Source organism: Stegodyphus dumicola, chromosome 7, assembly GCF_044657685.1.
Source record: "Stegodyphus dumicola isolate Sdum_Otavi_A_Nest chromosome 7, ASM4465768v1".
NCBI lineage: Eukaryota > Metazoa > Arthropoda > Arachnida > Araneae > Eresidae > Stegodyphus > Stegodyphus dumicola.
The window spans coordinates 148553759-148575219 of NC_140774.1; the positions used below are offsets into that span (position 1 = coordinate 148553759).

At 32.7% G+C, this 21461-nt stretch overlaps 1 protein-coding gene across 1 annotated transcript in view; it reads right to left on the reverse strand.

Moving 5' to 3' along the window:
• The window catches only part of LOC118185857 (cell surface glycoprotein MUC18-like), a 1126921-nt gene that overhangs the window by 615423 nt on the left and 490037 nt on the right, over positions 1–21461 (reverse strand). The window contains exon 3 of the mRNA XM_085820901.1: positions 20997–21107. Coding sequence (XP_085677027.1) covers positions 20997–21107 — 111 coding nt within the window. The remainder of the gene's footprint in view (positions 1–20996; positions 21108–21461) is intronic.

A 21461-nucleotide genomic window follows, 5' to 3' on the forward strand; every position in this document is an offset into this window, starting at 1 on the left:
GCAGTATAATGAGCTGCTGTTTATTGCATTAAAGCAAAAATTTCTTTCTGCTTGTTTTTTATGGTTATTAAGGACACTTCTACCAGTCATAAGTCGCTATAATAATGACTTATCTAAGGAAAATAAACTAAAGTTTAACTCTGTTCGTTTCTAAGCTGTGAATTCTATTGCCTTATCAATTCTGCGCCACTGAAAAAGCAAAGATGCTTGTGGCTATAAAAAAAGTTGAATGATGCATGACAAAAAATTCTTGATTCTAAAAACCTTAATATTTCATCGATACTACGGAAGAATACAATTCAGATTTGTTAAAAAATCAATAACCGTAGTCAAGAAGTTATTAAATCCATTGCAGGTTTCTTACATCTTTATCTGGGCCATGGACCTTGAGGTAATGAGTAATGAGAAGATTTATATTGAAATCCGCCTTAGAGCTATTGCATTTCAACTTTAGATTCTTCTTTTAAGACTAGGTATCAAAAAAAAAAAAAACTCTTAAAAGGATTTCCAACCAGCTTTAAATGTGTTTTCCAAAAGGAATCACATAAATGGCTCCCAGGTCGTTAAACTAATATCTTTACATTAGAGCAGCAAAACTGCTGGCTTTCTAAACATTGTTTAAAGACAGAAATACTTCTCAAACTGTTACTGAGAGGACTTTATTTGACACGAGATATCAAATGCGATAAAGCCAAAGTCTCATTACGAGTATTTTTTTTAATTTTTCTGTTCTCCCATAAATGTTTTCAAGTAATACACTAGTCAACATTACTTTTCAAATGGCACAACTTGTACGGCACAGAAATGAAGAAATGTTGTAAAAATGGTACATTTCAGCTTTAAAATTCCCACTGCCCTTTTTGACAAATCTACATCCTAGTGTTACGCAACATTTTCCACGACACTTACACAAGTAAGGTAGTGCATTAATACAATAAGTAAACCGCAAATCATTGAGAAGAAAAGGGCACTGTATATTACTCGCTCCGTATCCAAATTATGATCAGATTTATAAATTTGCATCGAATTACTGTTACAAAATAGTATTTTGGTGTATATATGCAATTTATTTTCCTGCCTTTTATAGAGCTGTTCAGAATATATGCCGTTTAAGGTCCGTTTACGAGAGAAATGCGATTCTACAGGAGCTGTTGAGAAACTTTAAAAATGACCTAATCATGAAATTATGGCGGCTATCGGTAAAACTTATAATATGTCTGCAAAACTGTTACGTTATTCAATATCATTAATCGTCAAATTATCATGCGTTAAATATCGAAGCATTAAATGATGCTTTTTTGATATTGCAGCGGGTTACAGAATTCATTGTGTAGGTGGCTGAAGGGATATTTATCAGCTGCCGCACGTGAAACCGGAAGTGCTTCTATCTCAATAGATACTTCTGGAATTCATTACTTGTGTCACAGAATCCATTAATGCGTTGCGTGATGCAATAAATAATTAAAATAATTAAGTAACATGTAATATGTAAAATAAATTTTAAACAAATGCTTATAATACTCATATAGTTGTGTCATACTTAATAAATTATACATAGTAGTTGGAATTAGTAACAGAGAAGAAAACCTCATTGCTTCTTAAAACGGAACAATCCTTTGGATACAAATAATCCATACAAATAGAAAATCTTTTCGATAGGGAGAGAATAATTAAAAAAATTAAATGTCTAAATTGTGAAAAAAATCCCATAAAGCGGATGCTGTTTATTAGCTTGTAAAAATACGAGAAACTTTGTTGTGATAATGCAGACAGCTCCTCTAAAGTGGTGTGAAGTGTTTTTATATGTTGGACATGGTGAAATCACTCGAGAGAAATATGACTGGCATTTTCATCGGTGTTAGGCAGCTGCACAGGACACGTGAAGCAAGTCTAAAATCGCTTTAAATAACTCGAGCATTCGAGTCAATATAAAGTCTGCTGTTAAATGATTGACTTTAATTTTCTGCAAAACTATAGGGGGAAACTTTTTATATTTTTATTTCCGATTCTGAACTAAAGGAAATATTTTGATACGAAATAGTCGACTTATAGTTTCAAATAATTTAGTGAGAATATTTCTGTCATTTTTATTATTTCCTCTTTTTGTTTTGTATTTTTTAACCCTCTGAGCGGCTAGGGTTTTCGCTAAGAAAGCACAAATTTCCGAAAACTACTATGAGAACAATTCTTTTTTTTTGATTTTAATGGGAAAACTCTCCTGGCATTTCATACCTGGATTTGTTTTCTTTTGATATATTGCCTTAATTTCTTTGACATATTTTAATATGCACGTATGTATACGTTCTTACAGACATCAAAAAAATATTCTAGAGAGTTTTAAGTAAAAAACAACAGAAACTTCCTGCAATTAAATCTAAGTCAAATTTCATAAGGTTTATTGAAATTTATCTCAATGTTAGTTAATATCCTTTTTTAAATGACTAGAAGTGAAGAAATGTTCCAAGGTAAATTATAAATTCCTTCGGCAAAACTTATACTTTAATTTTAAATGCGTAAAGTTTGTTGCAATGTAATGCATTGACAAAGTTTACCATTGGGACTGCATTTCTGTGTTTCCAGTTGCAGGCAACATACTCAGCCCAAAATGTTAAACACTTAGGCATACAGTAGCTTGATGCGAATACATTAACCGCTTTTATAATTTTCACCTGTTTTTAGTATTAGTTATATGAACATTTTACCAAGGGGCACTAACTACCGAACATTAAAAATTATCTGAACACTGGTAGTTTGAACGTATGTTGATTCCAGACGAAGGACTGGCTGTATGGGCTACGTTTTTTGCCACGTCAAAACTGAATACGAGTCAGTTTCCCTTTGAATATCCTCCGAGAAGGCACAGGCAGATAGTCTTTGCGTAGTTTGCCATAATCGAATATATCAAACAAAACCCTATGTTTCACATAAGTACCTTGCACTTTTTGCAATTGTATGTATGGCACGGTTCATAAGGTGTGCACTCATAAGAAATACGGTATTGTAATAAAAATGAGCATAAAGAAAATTATTATGCAAATAATACAGTAAGGGCTCAAAAATTATTTAGAAAAAAATTGTAATTAATGCAAACTTACTTTGCCTTATTTATTTCCGATTCGAGAAATTGATTTTCTTGAAATCATAGTAATATTCTATAAAGCACGTGTTTAAATCCATCATTAATTTATAACACTTATTTTGTAGGTACTTGCCTAAGTACTTGTAAAGATTATTTTCTTTATTACCTAGGTACAATGCGAAAATAAATGTTCTATATCTCTCGTTCCACTGTGCCTATTGACGAAATTCAAATTGCGTTATCCATGTCTCGAAAGCGTGACTCAGTACATATATTAGATTTATACACAGCTCTGTTATAACACAGGTATTTTGACACAAAATCGGACTTTTTCTGAAATACTCGTAACACACAATATTTTTCCATATTTTGATTCTACGACTCAAATTATGCCTAGATATTACAGTTTGTAATATTTGGTGAGCAATTTATGGAGTAATTTAGAAATTTATCTTGGCGAATTTTTTTTTCTAGTTAGTGTCAAGAATAATTCCTTTAGAGAGCTTCTTAATTTATAGCAACCTATATTCCTTTCCTTTTTCTTCATTGTCCACTTCAGTGTCCTTCATACTTTCAAATAATTTTAACAGAGTAAAACACATTTTCGTTATTATCGCTTATAATAAGTGCGCCAAATTTCAAAACTGGCCAAAATGTAAATTCACGTATATCTTAGGAAATTTTAAATAAAAAGCTTCAATTTTTTGCAGATATGTTTAGAAATACATCAACTTTAAGGCAAAACTTATATAGGTTATAATTCAAAAGTCCCACTGATTCTCTTTCATCCTTATATTCTCTTAGGAATATCTTCTCATATAATAAATTAATTGTCACTTCCCATGCTCTTCTTAAAGACCTTAATGATAAAGGTGTTGATGTTATCTTTTCTCATGTACGAGGCCACACTGGCAGTCTATGAAATGAAAGGGCTGAATGGCTGGCAAAACAAGCTACACATCTTCAAGGAGTGGAATGAACTATACAGGAATTCTACTACTGCCTCTTTGACTAAACTTTATTTTCCTTCCATTCCTCACAGACTGAATAATAAACACTTTTTCTGCACTTTTACTCCAACATTTTTTTTGAAGTTAGTCAATTTCTAACTGGACATGGTAAATTCAATTCATATCTGAAGAGATTTAAATTATCTAGTACTAACTTGAGTTCATGCAGTTTCGGGGGAGTGCAAAATGTCTATCATTTGTTGTTCTATTGTTCAAAGCTCAAGGAAGGACGAAAGGAACTCATTTCTAGGTTAAACTCTGTGAATATTACATTTCCGTCCCCTCTTCACGTATTTGTCTAACATAAAATGGCTTTCTCTTTCTTCTGTAAATTTATCTTTTACGTATCATCTGTGAATTTGTAAGTTTATTTTATTTTGTGTTGTGTTGTTGTATATGTTTGTTTTTTTTACTTACCTCTTTAAACCTTGCGTAATTCTATGTGGTGCACAAGGATTTTAAATTTTCAATAAAAAAATTAGTTTTCGAAAAATCTATAAAAATTATTTAAAAATACAAATTTTACAAATATATCTTAAAAAATAGGAGAATTTTATTTGAAATGAAGGGAAGAATCAAATAAGTTTAATAAAAATATATATTAATAAATATATATGGAATTCAGTTAACGTTGAGGAGTTAAAATTCTGAGAGCTAAATTTTTAAATATTACTCGTGCGATTTTTGAAAAACATAGCAGTTTGTCATATGAGTCGTAAAATTAATCGAAATATGGAAAACAATTGGCATGTCATTTCAGAAAAAGTCCGATTTTGTGTCAAAATACTTACATTAGAAAAATGCTGTAGATAAATCTAATACATATCCTAAATCGCGCTTTCGAGACATGAAAAACGCAAATTGAATTTCGTCAATCGACCCAGTAGAGCGGAAGATATAGAATTGCCCCATTTTTTGTGCGCAGTGTAATGTAATGCTTAAATTTATTAAAATGCTTCTAATGCTTTCAAAATTGTAATATCTTATTTTTCCTTTTTTTTACAGTTCCTTTCCTCGGCATTATGATCTCCCTACGCTGGTTCACTCGCATCTGCTCCCACTGGTTTATAGAACAATTTTTAAAACTTTGCCCTAGCTGCCATTGAAATCGACAGCAATAATACATAAGTCCTTCTCATCTGAAAAGTGTAGAAATGATATTCGAAAATATCTTTTATAGAGAGTTCGAATTTAGGGAATTTTATGCAAAATCTCTGCTAATCTATGACTGCTTTTCTTTTACGTAATTTTAAATTATCAAAATGGTTTCCAGAAAAAGGAATAATATGTTGCAATTAATACAACATATTATTTCTTTGTTTCCAGTTATTCATTTGAAATAAAGTCCTTTATATTTTACTTAATAGCAAGAAATTTAAATATACGACTTGCAAAATTATTTTAACATTGCGAGGTCAAAAGCAAAATGCTGTTTTGGGTGATCATATTTTAATTTTAACTCATTTTCCTTGAAATGACGAAAATTATTAAATTTACATTCGTAATGCAACACGGGGCGTTTTCATAACACGTAGTTTTGGAAGTTCGTTAAGATATTTTTATTTTTCAAACCTTATGACGTTAATAACGTGCTATTAACAATGGGAGTTTTTGTAATAGCAAATTTTACAACGCTGAAAAACATTATTTTTATTCTTCTTTTCCTCATTTTATACTCAGCCTTCACAAAAATTTAATGATTTTGTATGTTGAAAGAATTTAATTTTCTCTTAATGTGTGCAGAAATTTCACTGGTTATTAAAGTGTACCAGACGGTTTTTAATTCCTCTGTTTACTCAAAATTCATCTGATAAAAATAATACCTGGTGATTCAAAAACGTGATGACTGCTTAAACACGTGCTCATTAGTTATACAAAATTTGAAAATTAATGTTTAATATTTTCTACAGCTTCTATGCTTTGTGTTTTGTTTGGTGAACATAATATGAATTAAGATTAATATATATAATTCATTACACTTAAGTATTTTAAAGCTCCTATCTTTTCTTTCCTTTATTGATGAAATCTCATAAATTAGTTCATTATATTTTAATTTTTAATACCTATTGTTAAATCCACTGATGATATTCCCATTAATAGAGTTTTGCAAAACTATTCATTGGATTTCAAAATTTATTATTTATTTTTAAAGTTCATTATTAAATCGACTGATACTGCTTTTCATAAAGCCTAAAAGATTTGATTATCTTTAAAGATCTAATATTAAATTTATTTATATTATTTTCCATTGATAAAATTTTATAAATTTGTTCACAAAATTTCACTATTGAAAGCCCATTCTTAGATATATTTTTACTGCTTTAAGATACATTCTTTGCAATTTAAATCTAAATAATCGGATTACTATATAGAGTAAGCCGGCCAGACGGTATAGTGGTTAGGGGAACCTGCTACAGTATTGAAGGGACTGGGTTCGAATCCCGGAGAAGGCATGGATGTTTGTAAATGTAGAGTGTGTATAAATGTATACATACGTGGTGTAATTGTATATCTAAAGTGTTCATAAATGTATGTGTGGCATGGCGGCACTCTAAATATATGGCGAACTGAAAGTCCTCTCGTGTGGTTTGGTGGAAGGGGAAAGGGGTGGAACACCCACGAGCCACTTCCCGAGGTGCTCTCCCTCAAAATAGGGGTTGAAGTAGAAATTCAACCTCGTTGAGGCTCTGGTAACCATTCTACCATGAAATACATGCACAAGACAACAACAACTATCGAAAATGGAGTACCACTTTTGTGAAACCAGACACTTTTAAAAGATTCAAGTCTGTTAAATATTGATCATATTTGAAATGTGCTAAAAGTGAACTAAATTTAATTTTTTTATACACAGGATGGTCTGAAATCCAAACTTTTTATTTTGCAGAAAAAATCATTTTCAGAAGTCTTAATGAATGCAGAAAAATGGATCTTAATTGTGATATCCCTTAAAATCACAAAATTAGAAGTAAGTTAGAGCTAAGTAAGAGACAAATTTCAAGGAATTTTTATGACCCCGTGCCTACAAACAAAGCGATACAACAAATAAAATAAATAATTAAAAACTGATAAAATGAATAAACTTAAAAGAAATACATCCGTGCTTCACTGGGTGCGAAGGAAGTTGTAGTGCTTCTAACTCCTTGTCTAAGATGGACGTCAAAAAACGTAGTTAACTATGTAGCGACTTATCGCTGAGTTCAGAACAACTAAGACGTAGAATCGAGAAGAGTTAAATTATCCTTTTATTCACTCGAATAACAGTCGGTCTCTTCTCGGGCTTTAACTCAGAATAAGAAAATAAGAAGCTAAACTATAATTAACTAAACGAGACTTAGCCGAAGTTTAACACAATTGTCTAACGTAGTTGACCCTAGCGTTGCTACCTCTTGGCTGTCAAAACCCGGGAGAGGAAATATAGTTTCCGGGAGAGGAAAAAAATGTTATTTTTTTCAGTCGCAACTGAAAAAAAATCTCCGCCTTCTTAATCTCATATAAAAGTATGTTTTTGAGCTGCAGGAGCAAGGACACTCTCGCAAATACTTGTACATTTTGTTCTACCACAAGAAATCGTTTTTGCCAAAGAAGAATCTGGAAATAGAGTGCTTTAATAATTTATGCAATACTGGCTATTAAAAGTGGGATAGTACTTTAATCCTTTGATAGACTGAAGTAATTTCAATTGCTGATATATTGTCCTGTTGTTCTGAAAATTTCTTCACGAAAAAGTTCGAAACCAATTGCGATGAATCCCAATTCAATATTAAGGACTGGTGTTTCTTGCTTTCGGAATGTAGAGTTAAAGCTCTAACATCCTCGCACTTAATATTAACCGTTTTCCGACATACTTTACATTCTTCGTTAAAGTTGTCTCTCTTCATAAGCTAATCAAATTGAGTTAACCACTTGTCTTGAAACGACGTCGAATATTTTGTAATTTTTTTTTTGTGAAACTTGTTTACTTGCAGAATCAGAATCTTCTTCTTTTTTTTTTTTTTTTTTTTTTTTTTTTTTTTATAGTCCAAAGGGATTTGAATCCCGAAGGACTATTAGTTTCGTTTTGGTATTTTGCGTCGGACTCATAAATGTCGGTTCACTTTTCAAACTGTTGCCATAAAATGTTAGAGTCCTGCATTATATTTGAAGAAATTAAATAATGAAAATCTGCGTAAATCTATGTATATTTCTCACATTGTCATAAAATAACGGTACATAGAGCCATCGAATTTGGAATAACGTAATCCTCCAACGAATATGAGCATGTGGAAGACCAAATTTGAAATTTGAAATTTGTTTTATGATCGATTTCCTATTTTTTAAAACTTTGACGAATTTTTGATTAACAAACTCAAGGATTTCAAAGCGAGCAATGGCAACGTTGTGCAGAAAAAACATTTTTATCTCCATCGCGTGAGTCTCTGTATCGGAAATTCTAAAGATATGCTCGTTTTAAAACTATTTTGCGATATTGCTGTTGCACTGGATCTTATGATTTAAGTGCGAGGAACATGATGTTTAATAAAGAAAGGTGACACACAAAATGTTAAAAAGCGCTCCTTTGGACGTAATTTAAAATCTGAAACATTTCAGATTTTTTTTTTTTTTTTTTAATTTTTTTTATTTTTTTTCACTAGACATTATTGTGAAAACATTTAAATAATTTCAAAATACGCACTTGTTTGCGGATAGCTAGATAATTGCAGATTAAATGAAAGAATGGAACGAAAATGAGAGGGTGTGGGGAGATGAGTTCGTGTGCGCGCGATACGCCGTCATGAAACCATTACTCAATCCCGTAAGGCGCTTACTCACCGCTTATTCTAGATTCGCTGCTGCAAAGAATATGTATTGACTTACACGCTCTTTGGCTGCTGTGCGTGATCGTGTGATTTTCGATGTTCTCAACCATTTCGTCCGTGCGCATTGTGTCGTTATTCTCGAGAAACTTGATATTCCGGGAAAGTATTATTTATTTTAAATTCCTTCCGGGAGTCGGGAAATTTTAATTTTCACGACTCAATTCCGGGAGAATCCCGAAATTCCGGGAGAGGTGGGAACCCTAGTTAGCCCCCAAATTAAACTAGCAGGCGAATAACACTAGACATGCATAATACGGCCGAGCAGTGAAAGCTTCAAGAGTGACTTAGCCAGAAGGTAAACACGCGCTACTGTGAACTCCTAGCACTCTCTATCGAAGTTAATTGAACCTTCCTTAAATACCTCTTCTCACTCATTTGCATTCAACGCGATTCTAAAAAGTCATTCTGGTAGGGAGTTGTAAGTGGAAACAAGAAATGATGTGAAAAGGTTTCAGAATTATTCAAGAACAAAACCAACAAAATTGAACAAATTCTGCAATCGTTCCAAATGGGACAACAGTTTTGGCTAAGGACGTAATATTTATATACCTCACTTCCTCTTTTTTCCCTATATTGTTGATTTTATAAATATATACTTATGAGGTTCTATAAATATATATTTATGAGTCTTTTTTTTTTGGCTATCACTGAGTTGCAAAAGAAACCATAATTTGTTTTTAATTTATCAAAATAGCTAGTTAGGTACGGAAAAAAATAAATATTTTGAAACATTTTGCACATACAAAGAGCCAAATTTAGTACACTTTTAACATATTTTTAAAAGGATAAATATTAATAGATTTGAATTTCTTTTAAGAGCCTGATTTCAGAAAAATAGGCGCTTACTTTTGGGATATTTTGTACTACAAAGCAAAATTTTAGATATTAGATTTCATAAAATGTATAAATACAGTGAAATAAGACTGATATCAAATGATATTTCATCAATAGTGCATTAGGTTTCTGATACGATCAACAAATCACCTCTCTGTACCGCAATCAGCAACTACTATTTTTGAGGACAATGGCATATTATACTAAAAGCAATTTCCTTCCTTTCTTTAGAAGACAGTTTTAGGTCCAATAGAGGGAACAATGGAAATGAGAGAAACTGAAATTGCCTGAACAGACAAAAGACGTTAGAATCTGCCCAGTTTCCTAGCCCTCTTTGTCCGAAAAATATTTAGCTCATTGTTTACTCTGGCTATTGCTTGTCTCCTTATAGGATATATACACATATTTGATTGTGGTATTTTTTTAAGTAATACTTTAGATAAGGAAAACATTTGTTTCCAACGAATATTTGAAACCAGGAATTTTCCTTTACGAAACATGTAAGAAGAAATGCAAAATAATTATATACCTCTTAATGCTCTTGATACCTAATATTGGAATCATATATTTTCGGTGTTGCTAACAAGCATTAATTAAAATTTTCTTCAAGGAATGTTTTTTGTCACAACTTTCTGTTTCTTTATTTTTTACAGTATGTTTAATACTTTGTTAAGGATAAGACATTCATTATCTTAATATCATAGATGAGGAACTTTAGACACCTATACGGTATTGTCTGCCTCTTTTCTGCATGCCTTTGTGGTGTAATTGGAAGTATACTCAACGAAAATTCGAGAGGTCCTGTCGAGGGTATTGTAAATTTTTCTTCCAACATTTTACTTGCTCAATGGGACCAGAAGTTAATTGTAAATGTTTGTGCACCGAAACTTTTGTCTTTCTGTCCGTTGGTTAAATTGCTTTTGAGTATGTAGAAACTCTAATTTTTATTAAAATTTTTTTTTTCTTAAACTTTTTTAGGTTTTTCTGCATTTAAAATATTTTATGAAGATGTTTTAAGTTTTCATGTACTTTTTCCTTACCACGAAGTAAGTATCGAATTCATTGAATAAGAAATATATTTCTCATCAAATTCGAGGAAATGAGATTAAACGAAATGCCACAAAAATTTGTATAATTTAAAAGGCTGTACAAGGAAGTCATGTGTTGTCCAAATCAAATATTTTCCCTTTACCAGAGGGGCCAAGTACATGCACGTTTCGCGGCTCTAAGTCCCAATAATGTGAACAGACCTTTGTGAGCTTTATGTAAAGTATCATTTCTGGTTTTCCAGTTTCGCCTCAGATTTAATCTACTATTTCTAAGACTACAGAAAGCACATAAAATGGACATTTTTAGATTTTTCGTGTGAGAGTTATCTTGGACGAAAACCTCATCGCACATAAGCATATAGACATGATTGTAAAAACAGTAAAAACTTGTTGTAGAGACCCTAATTTGTGGTCATTCGCTGAAAACTTACTATCGAGTTTTTCTACCGGAAAGCTTGCCTCCCTTCCTTATATATATTGTTAAGTTTTTTCCCCCTTCACATTCGTATGGGGTTCGTGTGGATTTGAAGTGAATGACGACACTTGATGATGAAATATCGAAACACACTTATTTATCAATATTAATCAGAACAGCTCTAAAACACTTTTACAGTCGTCGAAAGTCTACAATAAAATCGCTGAAACAATCAGCAACACAGCCTTAAGGTTATCAGGCTAGGACGGTGGAGACAGCTTCACTGAAAAGCACAAGAGTATAATTCCCGACGCTGCTCGGTCGTTCTCGGAACTCCACGTACACTCGAGACTCTCAACGCTACAGCTTGCGAAGCACTTGACGACACACAGAGCACAGCTCCCGACTCTTCGGTTCAGTCATTCCCGGAGCTTAACACACTATCTCGACGATGCACTAACTCGCGATACACTAAAAGACTCTCTCATTGCACTCGACGACTAACTCGGCGCTCGCTGGTCGGCTGTCAAATCGATCGTCTCCGCACGGACTAACTAGATGAGGGATACTAACTCGCACTGCGGACCAGAAGGGTTTATATAGCTTTCCGCTTGTGTTTGAGAACATTCTGGGCTAAATCGGTACGAATTCGTTCCAAAAGGTTCTCCATCCGTCCATGGCATATCGCCGATTTGGTCGCCAAATGTCGCCAAATGGGCGATGTGGCAACTCTGCCTTCCCATGCCATTTTATGGCAAACCTAAACCTGCTTTGCGTGGAAATATCTTACCGTGCCTGGACATTTCCTAACAATATATAGGTTTGCGGGAGGTAAAAACATTTAAATGATTAGCTGTAAATTATTGATATTTATTCATTATATACGCATTCAAGTCTCAATTAACGGGGGCTGACCAGCGGCCGAGTGGAGAAATCGCTGAATATTGGTAGTTTAATCTGTATCAAATCCAAAAAATAAACTAAATGCATGCTATTTTTCCAGGTTTTTTTCAAGTGTATTGCGAGTATGAACTAGTTTCTCTTAAACCGTCTCCACGTAAGCGCAGCTTTCCTTAGGCAAATTGCAATAGCGGGCTTTGCACTAATTAAAGTAATCAATTTCAACACATTTTCAGAGTCGTCGATGAACTACTATAAACACGCTGACACGATCAGCGACACAGCCTCCAGGTTATCAGGCTATCAGCTTCACGTCAAAGCACTAGAGTACAGCTCTCGACTCTTCTTGGTCGTTCTCGGAACTCCACGTACTCTCGAGACTCTCCACGCTACAACTCGCGATGCACTCGACGACACACAGAGCACAGCTCCCAAATATTCGGTTGAGTCGTTCCCGGAGCTCAACACGCTCTCTCGACGATGCACTAACCGCGATACACTACGAGACTCTTTCGGTGCTCTCGACGATCCACTCGGCACTCGTTGCCTGGCTGTCAACTCGATCGACTCCGCACGAACTAAAGCCCACCAGCGGCCGAGCGGTAAAGTCGCTGAACACTGGTAGTTCGGTACGAATCCCGCGAACGGGCTGGCTGCATTGGCGTTTTCGTGATTTTTCAAATGTGTAACGTGTATACGAGCCAGTTTCCCTTAGATAGTCCTCCACGAAGGCATCCCTTCCCTTAGGCAGATAGTCCTCGTGTGCTTTGCCATAATTAAATACACCATACACAGACCACACGGACTAATACACCATACACACCATCTCGCACTCTCGACGAGGCACTCTAACTGACTGCGGGCCAGCAGAATTTATATAGCTTTTGGCTGGTGTTCGAGAACATTCTGGGCTAAACCGGTAAGAATTCGTTCCAGAAGGTTCTCCATCCGTCCATGGCATATCACCAAATGGGCGATTTCTCGCCAAATGTGGCAACCCTGGCTTATTTTGCCATTTTATGGCAACTCTAAAACTGCTTTGCGGGGGGAGCTATCTCACCGCGCCTGGACATTTCATAACAATACAACTCTGCAGTTTGTCATTATCTCATATCATTGGTTGTTATGTTGCATTTCTCCATTTTCCTTTTCTCACTTCCTGTGGACAGTGTTGCTTTACTCTGATGGCTTGTGGCATTATTTTCTATTCGTTTTACAATAACCAAAGTTAGGTTTCATTTTTCTTGTCAGGGCATTTTTTATCCGCAATCCAGTTAATACGCCCCTTGGTTGATTGTACAATCAATTTCTGATTGACGTCCACATTAATTTTGAAAACAAATGCATTTTCAATAGTATGTGTTTAAATGAAGTAAATAACGAAAAACATATACGCCTCTTGGTTGATTGTACATACGTCCCCTGATTGTAAATCCCTTTGTTTGATTGTACAATCAAGTCCCGATTACCTTCTGTATTAGTTTTGAAAACGAATGCAATTTAAAAAAAAAAAAAAAATCTGAAATGTTTCAGATTTTAAATTACGTCCAAAGGGGCGTTTTTTAACATTTTGTGTGTTACCTTTCTTTATTAAATATCATGTTCCTCGCACTTAAACCATAAGATCCAGTGCAACAGCAATATCGCAAAATAGTTTTAAAACGAGCATATCTTTAGAATTTCCGATACAGAGACTCACGCGCTGGAGATAAAAATGTTTTTTTCTGCACAACGTTGCCATTGCTCGCTTTGAAATCCTTGAGTTTGTTAATCAAAAATTCGTCAAAGTTTTAAAAAATAGGAAATCGATCATAAAACAAATTTCAAATTTCAAATTTGGTCTTCCACATGCTCATATTCGTTGGAGGATTACGTTATTCCAAATTCGATGACTCTATGTACCGTTATTTTATGACAATGTGAGAAATATACATAGCTTTACGCAGATTTTCATTATTTAATTTCTTCAAATATAATGCAGGACTCTAACATTTTATGGCAACATTTTGAAAAGTGAACCGACATTTATGAGTCCGACGCAAAATGCCAAAACGAAACTAATAGTCCTTCGGGATTCAAATCCCTTTGGACTAATAATAAAATGTGTTTATTTATTTAGAGATAAGTGAAGTAAATAATGAAAAAAAATTACTGTAACTCAGACAAATTTACAGACAGCTTAAACTAAACAAATTTTGTGTACTTTTAGGAGAATTCGTGCGTTTCCTCTGCTTTTAAATTTATTATTTATTTGTTTACATCAACACTGTATTATTTCACATGAAATGTTATTCATTAAGTAAGATGAATGTTTGTTTACCTAATGAGATATTTTCCGAATAACGAAACATATTTAGATGGTGAAACTAGAAACTAGATTCAAACTTTTTTCAATAAAATGGACCCTGGCACAGTTTGATCAATTAAGACTGAATTATAAATAATAATTCTGATTCTAATATCAACTGAGCCGGATTAAGACTTGCTAATGCCCTAAGGTATTTGAGATATGGAAGCCTTATAAGTCTGTTATACTATATTTTAATACTATATTTATATTATATTTTAATTTTTTTGGGGGGGGGCAAGAAGTTGAGGACCTTAAGCTATAGCTTGTATAGCTTATACGTAAATCCTGCACTGAATATCAAGAACCTAACTGTTTTTAAAGATCTTAAATTTAGAGTTTTGTTACTTTCATTTTATCAATAGATGGCGCTCATTGGCTCTTAACGTCGTCTCAGTGTTCATTTGAAGTTTTGATGTTTGGGTTTATAATAGTATTTACCCTGATTTGGAGAAAGAAAAATTTTTGCTACGCTTTGCTAAATTAGATTTATGTTGAAACGTTCATTGAATAATTTGTTATCAGATAATTATTCTTCAACAAATAGCTTCTTTCGGAAATTAATCTTTTCTCCTCGCGCTTATATTCTGCAGTATGTGATCTATTTAAAATTCTATAAATGATTCAATTTCACTATCCATTTTTCAACAGGTGACGTAACTGCTATACAAATACAGGAATTGATTTCGAGAGTTTTTTTCGTCATCTAGAAAGTAAAATTATTTGATTATTGAATATATTTCTTTCAACTCCAGGATAGCGGATCTCTTTATTTTAAATATGGTAGAATAAAATTTTGGGCAAGATCATTTCGGATTTTAAACTAAAATTGTGTTTTGCGTTATTTAAATGTATTATTCTGCTGTACTACTTTTAATTATTCTCTTTTTGCAGGCAGTTGTTATCGATAAAATGCATTTAAAATTTGAAAAGCTTTGCAAGGTTTATTTTAATTAACATTTTTTGCTAATGTTGAAAATTTTTTTACTCCTACTATTTCATCTACTCCAACGGAATATGTAAATGAAAAAAAAGTTTTGAAAAGAAACGAGAATCTGTTTTAACAGAGCGAGAACTAGTATCCGGCTTAAACAGATTTGTTTGGTTGTTTCCGACGTGAGCGATATTTTCTACTAGTTCGTGAGTTTCTCTTTCGCTGCTGAATATTAAATAGTTTGCGAGAAATTAACCGAACCTAGTCATAATGAAATTTAGCTTTCTTTACAAGCTAAATTAAATGTAAATAAATAATAAAAAAGATCTAAAAGCTTTACATTAAGCCCAAAGTCATATTTGTTTCATTTACACATACATAGATGTTTCGAGAGCATTTGCCCTAACGCAGCTTTGGGCTAAAGATAGTTAAAAGCAGCACATCTTTAAAATTTCCGATAGAGAGTCTCGTGCGATGGTGATAAAACTATTCTATTCCGTACAGCGTGTTACCACTGCTCGCTTTGAAACGTTGCGTTTCTAAATAAAAAATAGTTAAAAGTTTTAAACAAAGTCTTAAAAATCATTTAAAGTTTAAAAAATATGAAATAGATGATAACGCAAATTCGATTCAAGATTCGTGCTTTTAGCTTTCCGTATTCGTATGGAAGACTACGTTATTCAAAATGTGATGTCTCTAGGTATCGTTGTTTTTTCACAATGCCAGAAATATACGTACATACATGCAAATTCTTCATTATTTAAAATTTTTAAATATAATACAGAGTGATAATATTTGAAGGCGATAATTTAAACATTCATACAGTCACTTACAGTGATTCGACGTGAAATGTCACGAAATAGCACTTCTGGGCAAACACCAGTTTGGGCTAATAATTTAAATTCCACTTTATTTGTCTTTTACCTCAAGCGAAAGTGCGTTTCTGTTTATTAGACTTAGTTTTGTACTTTGAATCGAATTTAGCAAAAGGTTTAAATTATTTTATATTACAAATGTTTACAAGAGAGTTATTATTTTTAAAATTTTACTGATTCATTAAGCATAATGATATTGTAGTAAAAACCCAAGACTAAAATTCGGTCTTTCAGGCTAAGAGGATAGACTAGCATACTATTTTAAATAAAACAAAAAGAAATTTAGTCTTATAGTTTGTTCGATAATTTGATTTAAATAAAATTAAAAATATAAAATTTAAAAAACTCACCATATTCATCATAAAAGAAAGAATTATTTTTATGAATTTTCAATATTCAAATAAAAACAAAAGCTCTTGAATAATGACACTTAACATTTACAAGTAAAATTCTAGGGAAATGATAGTTTTATCCGCTAGCTGCTGATATTATCTTACTATTCAGCAACATGAGAGATTCCTTTCTCATTTTCTAAAATGCGATGATAAATATATATTCTTTCTTCTCTAAACATTCGCTTATATCTAATTAAAATTTTTAATTCGAGTAGAATGAGATTTGTATAAGCTTTCGAAATATTTCAATGACTCTTGAAATGTCATTCAGATGGCTGAATTTGTTTTAAAATTAGACATATTCCTTCATACTGTTCTCGAAAATTACTTACATTATAGTTCAATGTATACTATCCAATAGTTATTAATAGAATGCACACAGCATAAGGATCGCCTCATTTGGGAATAATAAATAAATCACTTATCTCAAAATCTAGCTGCTGGAAATACATAAATAGAGAAATTGCTCCATCAATCCACATATCTTAAATTTTACAATAATAATACAACTAAAATCTAATCAAGTAGATTTTTTCATGTAAAACACTGAACGCTGCATCTTTATAATGCCAAAATACATTGTAAAGTAGTGATTCCCCCCCCCTTTTGCCGTTGCACGCCTCTTATCGTTTCTGGATGACCTTTCCATGCTCGTCCTTTCCAAAACTCGAAATATGCATGCATACAATTATTTTTACTGTATTTTTTAAAATTAAGCACGAAAACGTATAGAAAATGTTGACAAATACCAAAACTCGAATAAAAGATATTTTTATATTCATAAACTACAAATAAATATTCAGTAGGTAGATAAAAGACTGACAGCACAGCATTTTCTCGCCTGAAACTATGAAAGTCCGTCCAAAGGGGAAAATTCCTCCCTGCTTGACAGCCCTGGTATATAATAATCAAAACAATACTGTTATTGCTTATTTTCTTAAAAACTGCTCTGAATATGTTGCAAAGATAGAAACATAGTTAAAGGAAAAATTACGGGGCATTTTTTGTTTTTCCAATTTTTAATTAATAATTTAATAATAATTTTATTATTTAGCATTTTTCCATTTTATCACTAAATATTGATGATTGATTTAATTTGTTAATCTCAGCTTCATAACCTTTAAGAGTTACACAAAATTCTGGTCTGATGTTTCCATTCTCATTTAGATTACCGGAATCTTCAGGCTCATTTCCGAAAATAAAATTACCATGTCTATGTTAATATTAGCTTAGACAATATGCAAAGTAATAGCATTGTTAAACTTACTAGTGTCAAATGATGTTCCTGTGTCATAACTAAACTAAATATTACCATACCACACGAGAGTTTTAAAATAACACGTGGAAATGATTTAAGACCAGTTGGCATTCTCATTTTACTTAAGAAATGAATTTCAAAGTATTTATACCTTTTTAAAATATTAAAAATTACACCAGCCACTCCATGTGGCATTTGGCCTGTGTTGTACTCTAATGTGTCTGTTATCACTGGACTACTGCAGCCCAGACAGTATAGTGGTTAGGTAAGCCTACTGCGGTTTTGAAAGGACCGGGTTTGAATCCCTGAAAAGGCATGGATGTTTGTAAATGTATAGTGTCTTTGCGGCATGGAGGCACTTCAAATATATGACTAGCCGAAAGTCCTCTCATGTGGTTTGATGGTAGGGGAGGAAAAGGTGGGAGAACTTCGGACCATCCCCGAGGTGCTCTTCCTCAAAATTGGGGTGGAAAGCAGAAGTCCAACTTCCTTTAGGTTCTAGCAACCATTTTTCCATGAAATGCATGGACAAGACAGCAACAGCGTCACTGGGCTACATCTAATATATCCGTCATGGCTCAGTTTTCAGGTCTTCCAAGCTCGCGTGTTACGCCATTATCAAACTTAAAATAACAAATATTATTTTTAGTCTTTTTGGTTCACTGTCAAAATTAAAGTAGTTAGCGAGGTGTCTTAAAACTAATCCTTGAAGCTGATTTCAGACCAGTTGTGCTTTGTCTTCAGAATATAATAAAGCTTTGTCAAACGAGTTTCATATTCTTATTTAAGACAAATTTGGCAATTGTTATTTTCAACGTTTTAAAATCATTTTATGCAACACTTTGATTTTTTGTTATATTTGTCGAAAAGGAATGCATTTGTAGTAGCGTATTTACTCGAAAATAAGAACCTCGTTTTTCATCATATATATTGAACCTCATATTTCATTCAAAATTTTGGTAGTGTCTTATAATCAGGTCTTTTAAGAAATGAAATTGCAGAATGAAGCGAAGAATTTTAATTGGTATAACTGCACAGAATACTTACACTATTAAAATACTATGTAAACCGCACGTGTAATTTCCATATATAGAAACAATTTAGTTACCTCTAATTAAAAGCTAGTTATTTAGTTACGCCTAATTATAAGTTAGTTACTTAGTGGCCCTTAATTAGCATTTTAGTCACCCCATGACTGATTCAGCGATTTCCATTTAGGTCTGTATTCATAGCACTGGTAAATATTACGCATGAAAACAAGTAGATATTAATTTTTTCTTTGCTAATTTTTTCTCTTCCATAATAAAATACTGTTTTTAATAAGTTAGCTTGATTTCATTCGAAGCGGGAACAATAATTCTTAACGAACCATGAACTCTGATCAAATATTTACCTACACTTTTATGTCTTAAAATTTATTCTGGGATATAATATTTGAGGAAGGACTTATTTTTGAGTACATACTGTATTCACCTTTTAAAATTACATTAAAGCGTAAATATATTTTTAGCCTACATTACGGCTAGAGATCTGTACATTATGTCTTCAATTCGTATTTGATATTAAACATCAGTAAAATTAGTATGTTCTTAACAACAAAAGCACAGCATAACGTTTGAAATTATGTGATGCATTACGTCAACGTTTCTTATATTTCTTTCAAGCGGTAACTACTTTCATAAATTAGACCATTCTGCGGACCACCTTACTCTTTCCATCGGAAAGCTAAGTTTAGCATATGTTATTACCAATGTATTTAAATTTTTAAAACAGAATAAATTGAAATTTTTTAAATTTATATTTATATTAAGTTAATAGAAACAAATTATTGTTGCATGCGTACGGCTCGGAATAGACTGAATGTACAAGCCGATAAAATCTTAATAAAATTTATTCCTATCACAAGAAATGTAACAAAACGCTGGATGTTTTTTCCTACAAAGATATTCTTACAATATCACACTATCACGCAGTAGTTATATTTTAACTATTAAAGCGTTAAATAAAACGCAATCCAAAGCGCAGAGAAAGCTAAACCGATCTCAAAATTACAGCAGCTAAATAAACAACTAAACTGAGATGTTTCTTTCTGGCTTTTTAATCGGGCACGAGAACGTTCCAATAATTTCCGTTTTCTCCAGATTTCTGGAAAGCAAAATAGTAGAATTACAATCACAGCTAACACAGTAGTCACTTAGATTTATTCAGTTGCGAAGCTTGTCAATATAAATTACGAGATAACTATTTATTTAAATGTTAAATGCACGTATTTTTACTTTCCCGGTGTAGCTTTCTCTTAAAATATGCCTCGCGCTGTATCGCAAGGGGGTATAAAACAGTTTTCATTATAATTATAGCAAAAATAGCTAACTAAATTCAAAATCCGTAACATTATATTTATATTTAATAATTCAAAGCTGTTATAATTTGGAAATTTTGATCTTATTAAATAAAACAAAAAATCAAATAAATGTTGGTACTCGCATCAATAATATAGATGAGCCTGCCAATTCTTGCATAGTCGTTCTGTGGTTGGATGTATGCTGGAAAGCAGCACCACAGCCATAGCGACAAATCCATCTTTTATTGTTAACAGTAGAGTGTCCATAGGTAAGGTAATCGGTATATATCGCGAAATGCTAGTTTTTGCAAGAACGTTTGCTATGTGTAATTTCAAAACTAAGAGATTTTCATGAATAGTGGAATAACTGCATACAGTTAATTTAAATTCAAATTGTTGCCTTTTTTGGAAGTCTAGGAGGATTAAAAGGATAGATTTCGAGAAACGTATACATTGAGAAACTCTGCATTACCGAAGTTCTATGAAAATCACGTAAACCACCTATACTGATCTATATCGAATATTTTAGCATTTTAATCAACTATAAAGTGAAGCACAATTGTTCTACATTTGCTTTGTTTCAAATGCATATTTTCGTATTGTTGCTTATAAAATTAAGCACGAAATTTGTTTCATTTCAAAGCAAAATATTTCGCTATTCATTCCAATTAATTTGAAGCATAAATCAAAATTATCTTACCTCCTTCTGCTTCACAAATGAGCGTTATGTTTGAGCCTTCATCAACTGGTCCAACAGTTTCCATTAGCCGTTGCCCATACTCGTCCATGATAATAACTTCTCTTGGGGGTACTGAAAGAGAAATTTCCAATTTAATGTATAAATATATGCAGATATATATAGATAGAGAGCGAAATAGATGCTGTAACAAAGCATACATTCTACAACAGATTTTCATTTCATGAATATATGTGCTAGTATGTATGCACACTGGGATGTAAATAAGACTGAAATTTACAAAATGCGTAAATGGAAACCTAAACAAGTAATTTAGGTGCAACGCATTTAGGGAAACTGCATTTACGGAGAAATTAATATAGGCATGACGGAATTCGTATTAGAGTTTACTTTCTCCATATGTTTAAGTAATTTCCTGTCGTATTAATCAGTTCATTGTTCAGCATCTAAAGATATATTTAGATTTTA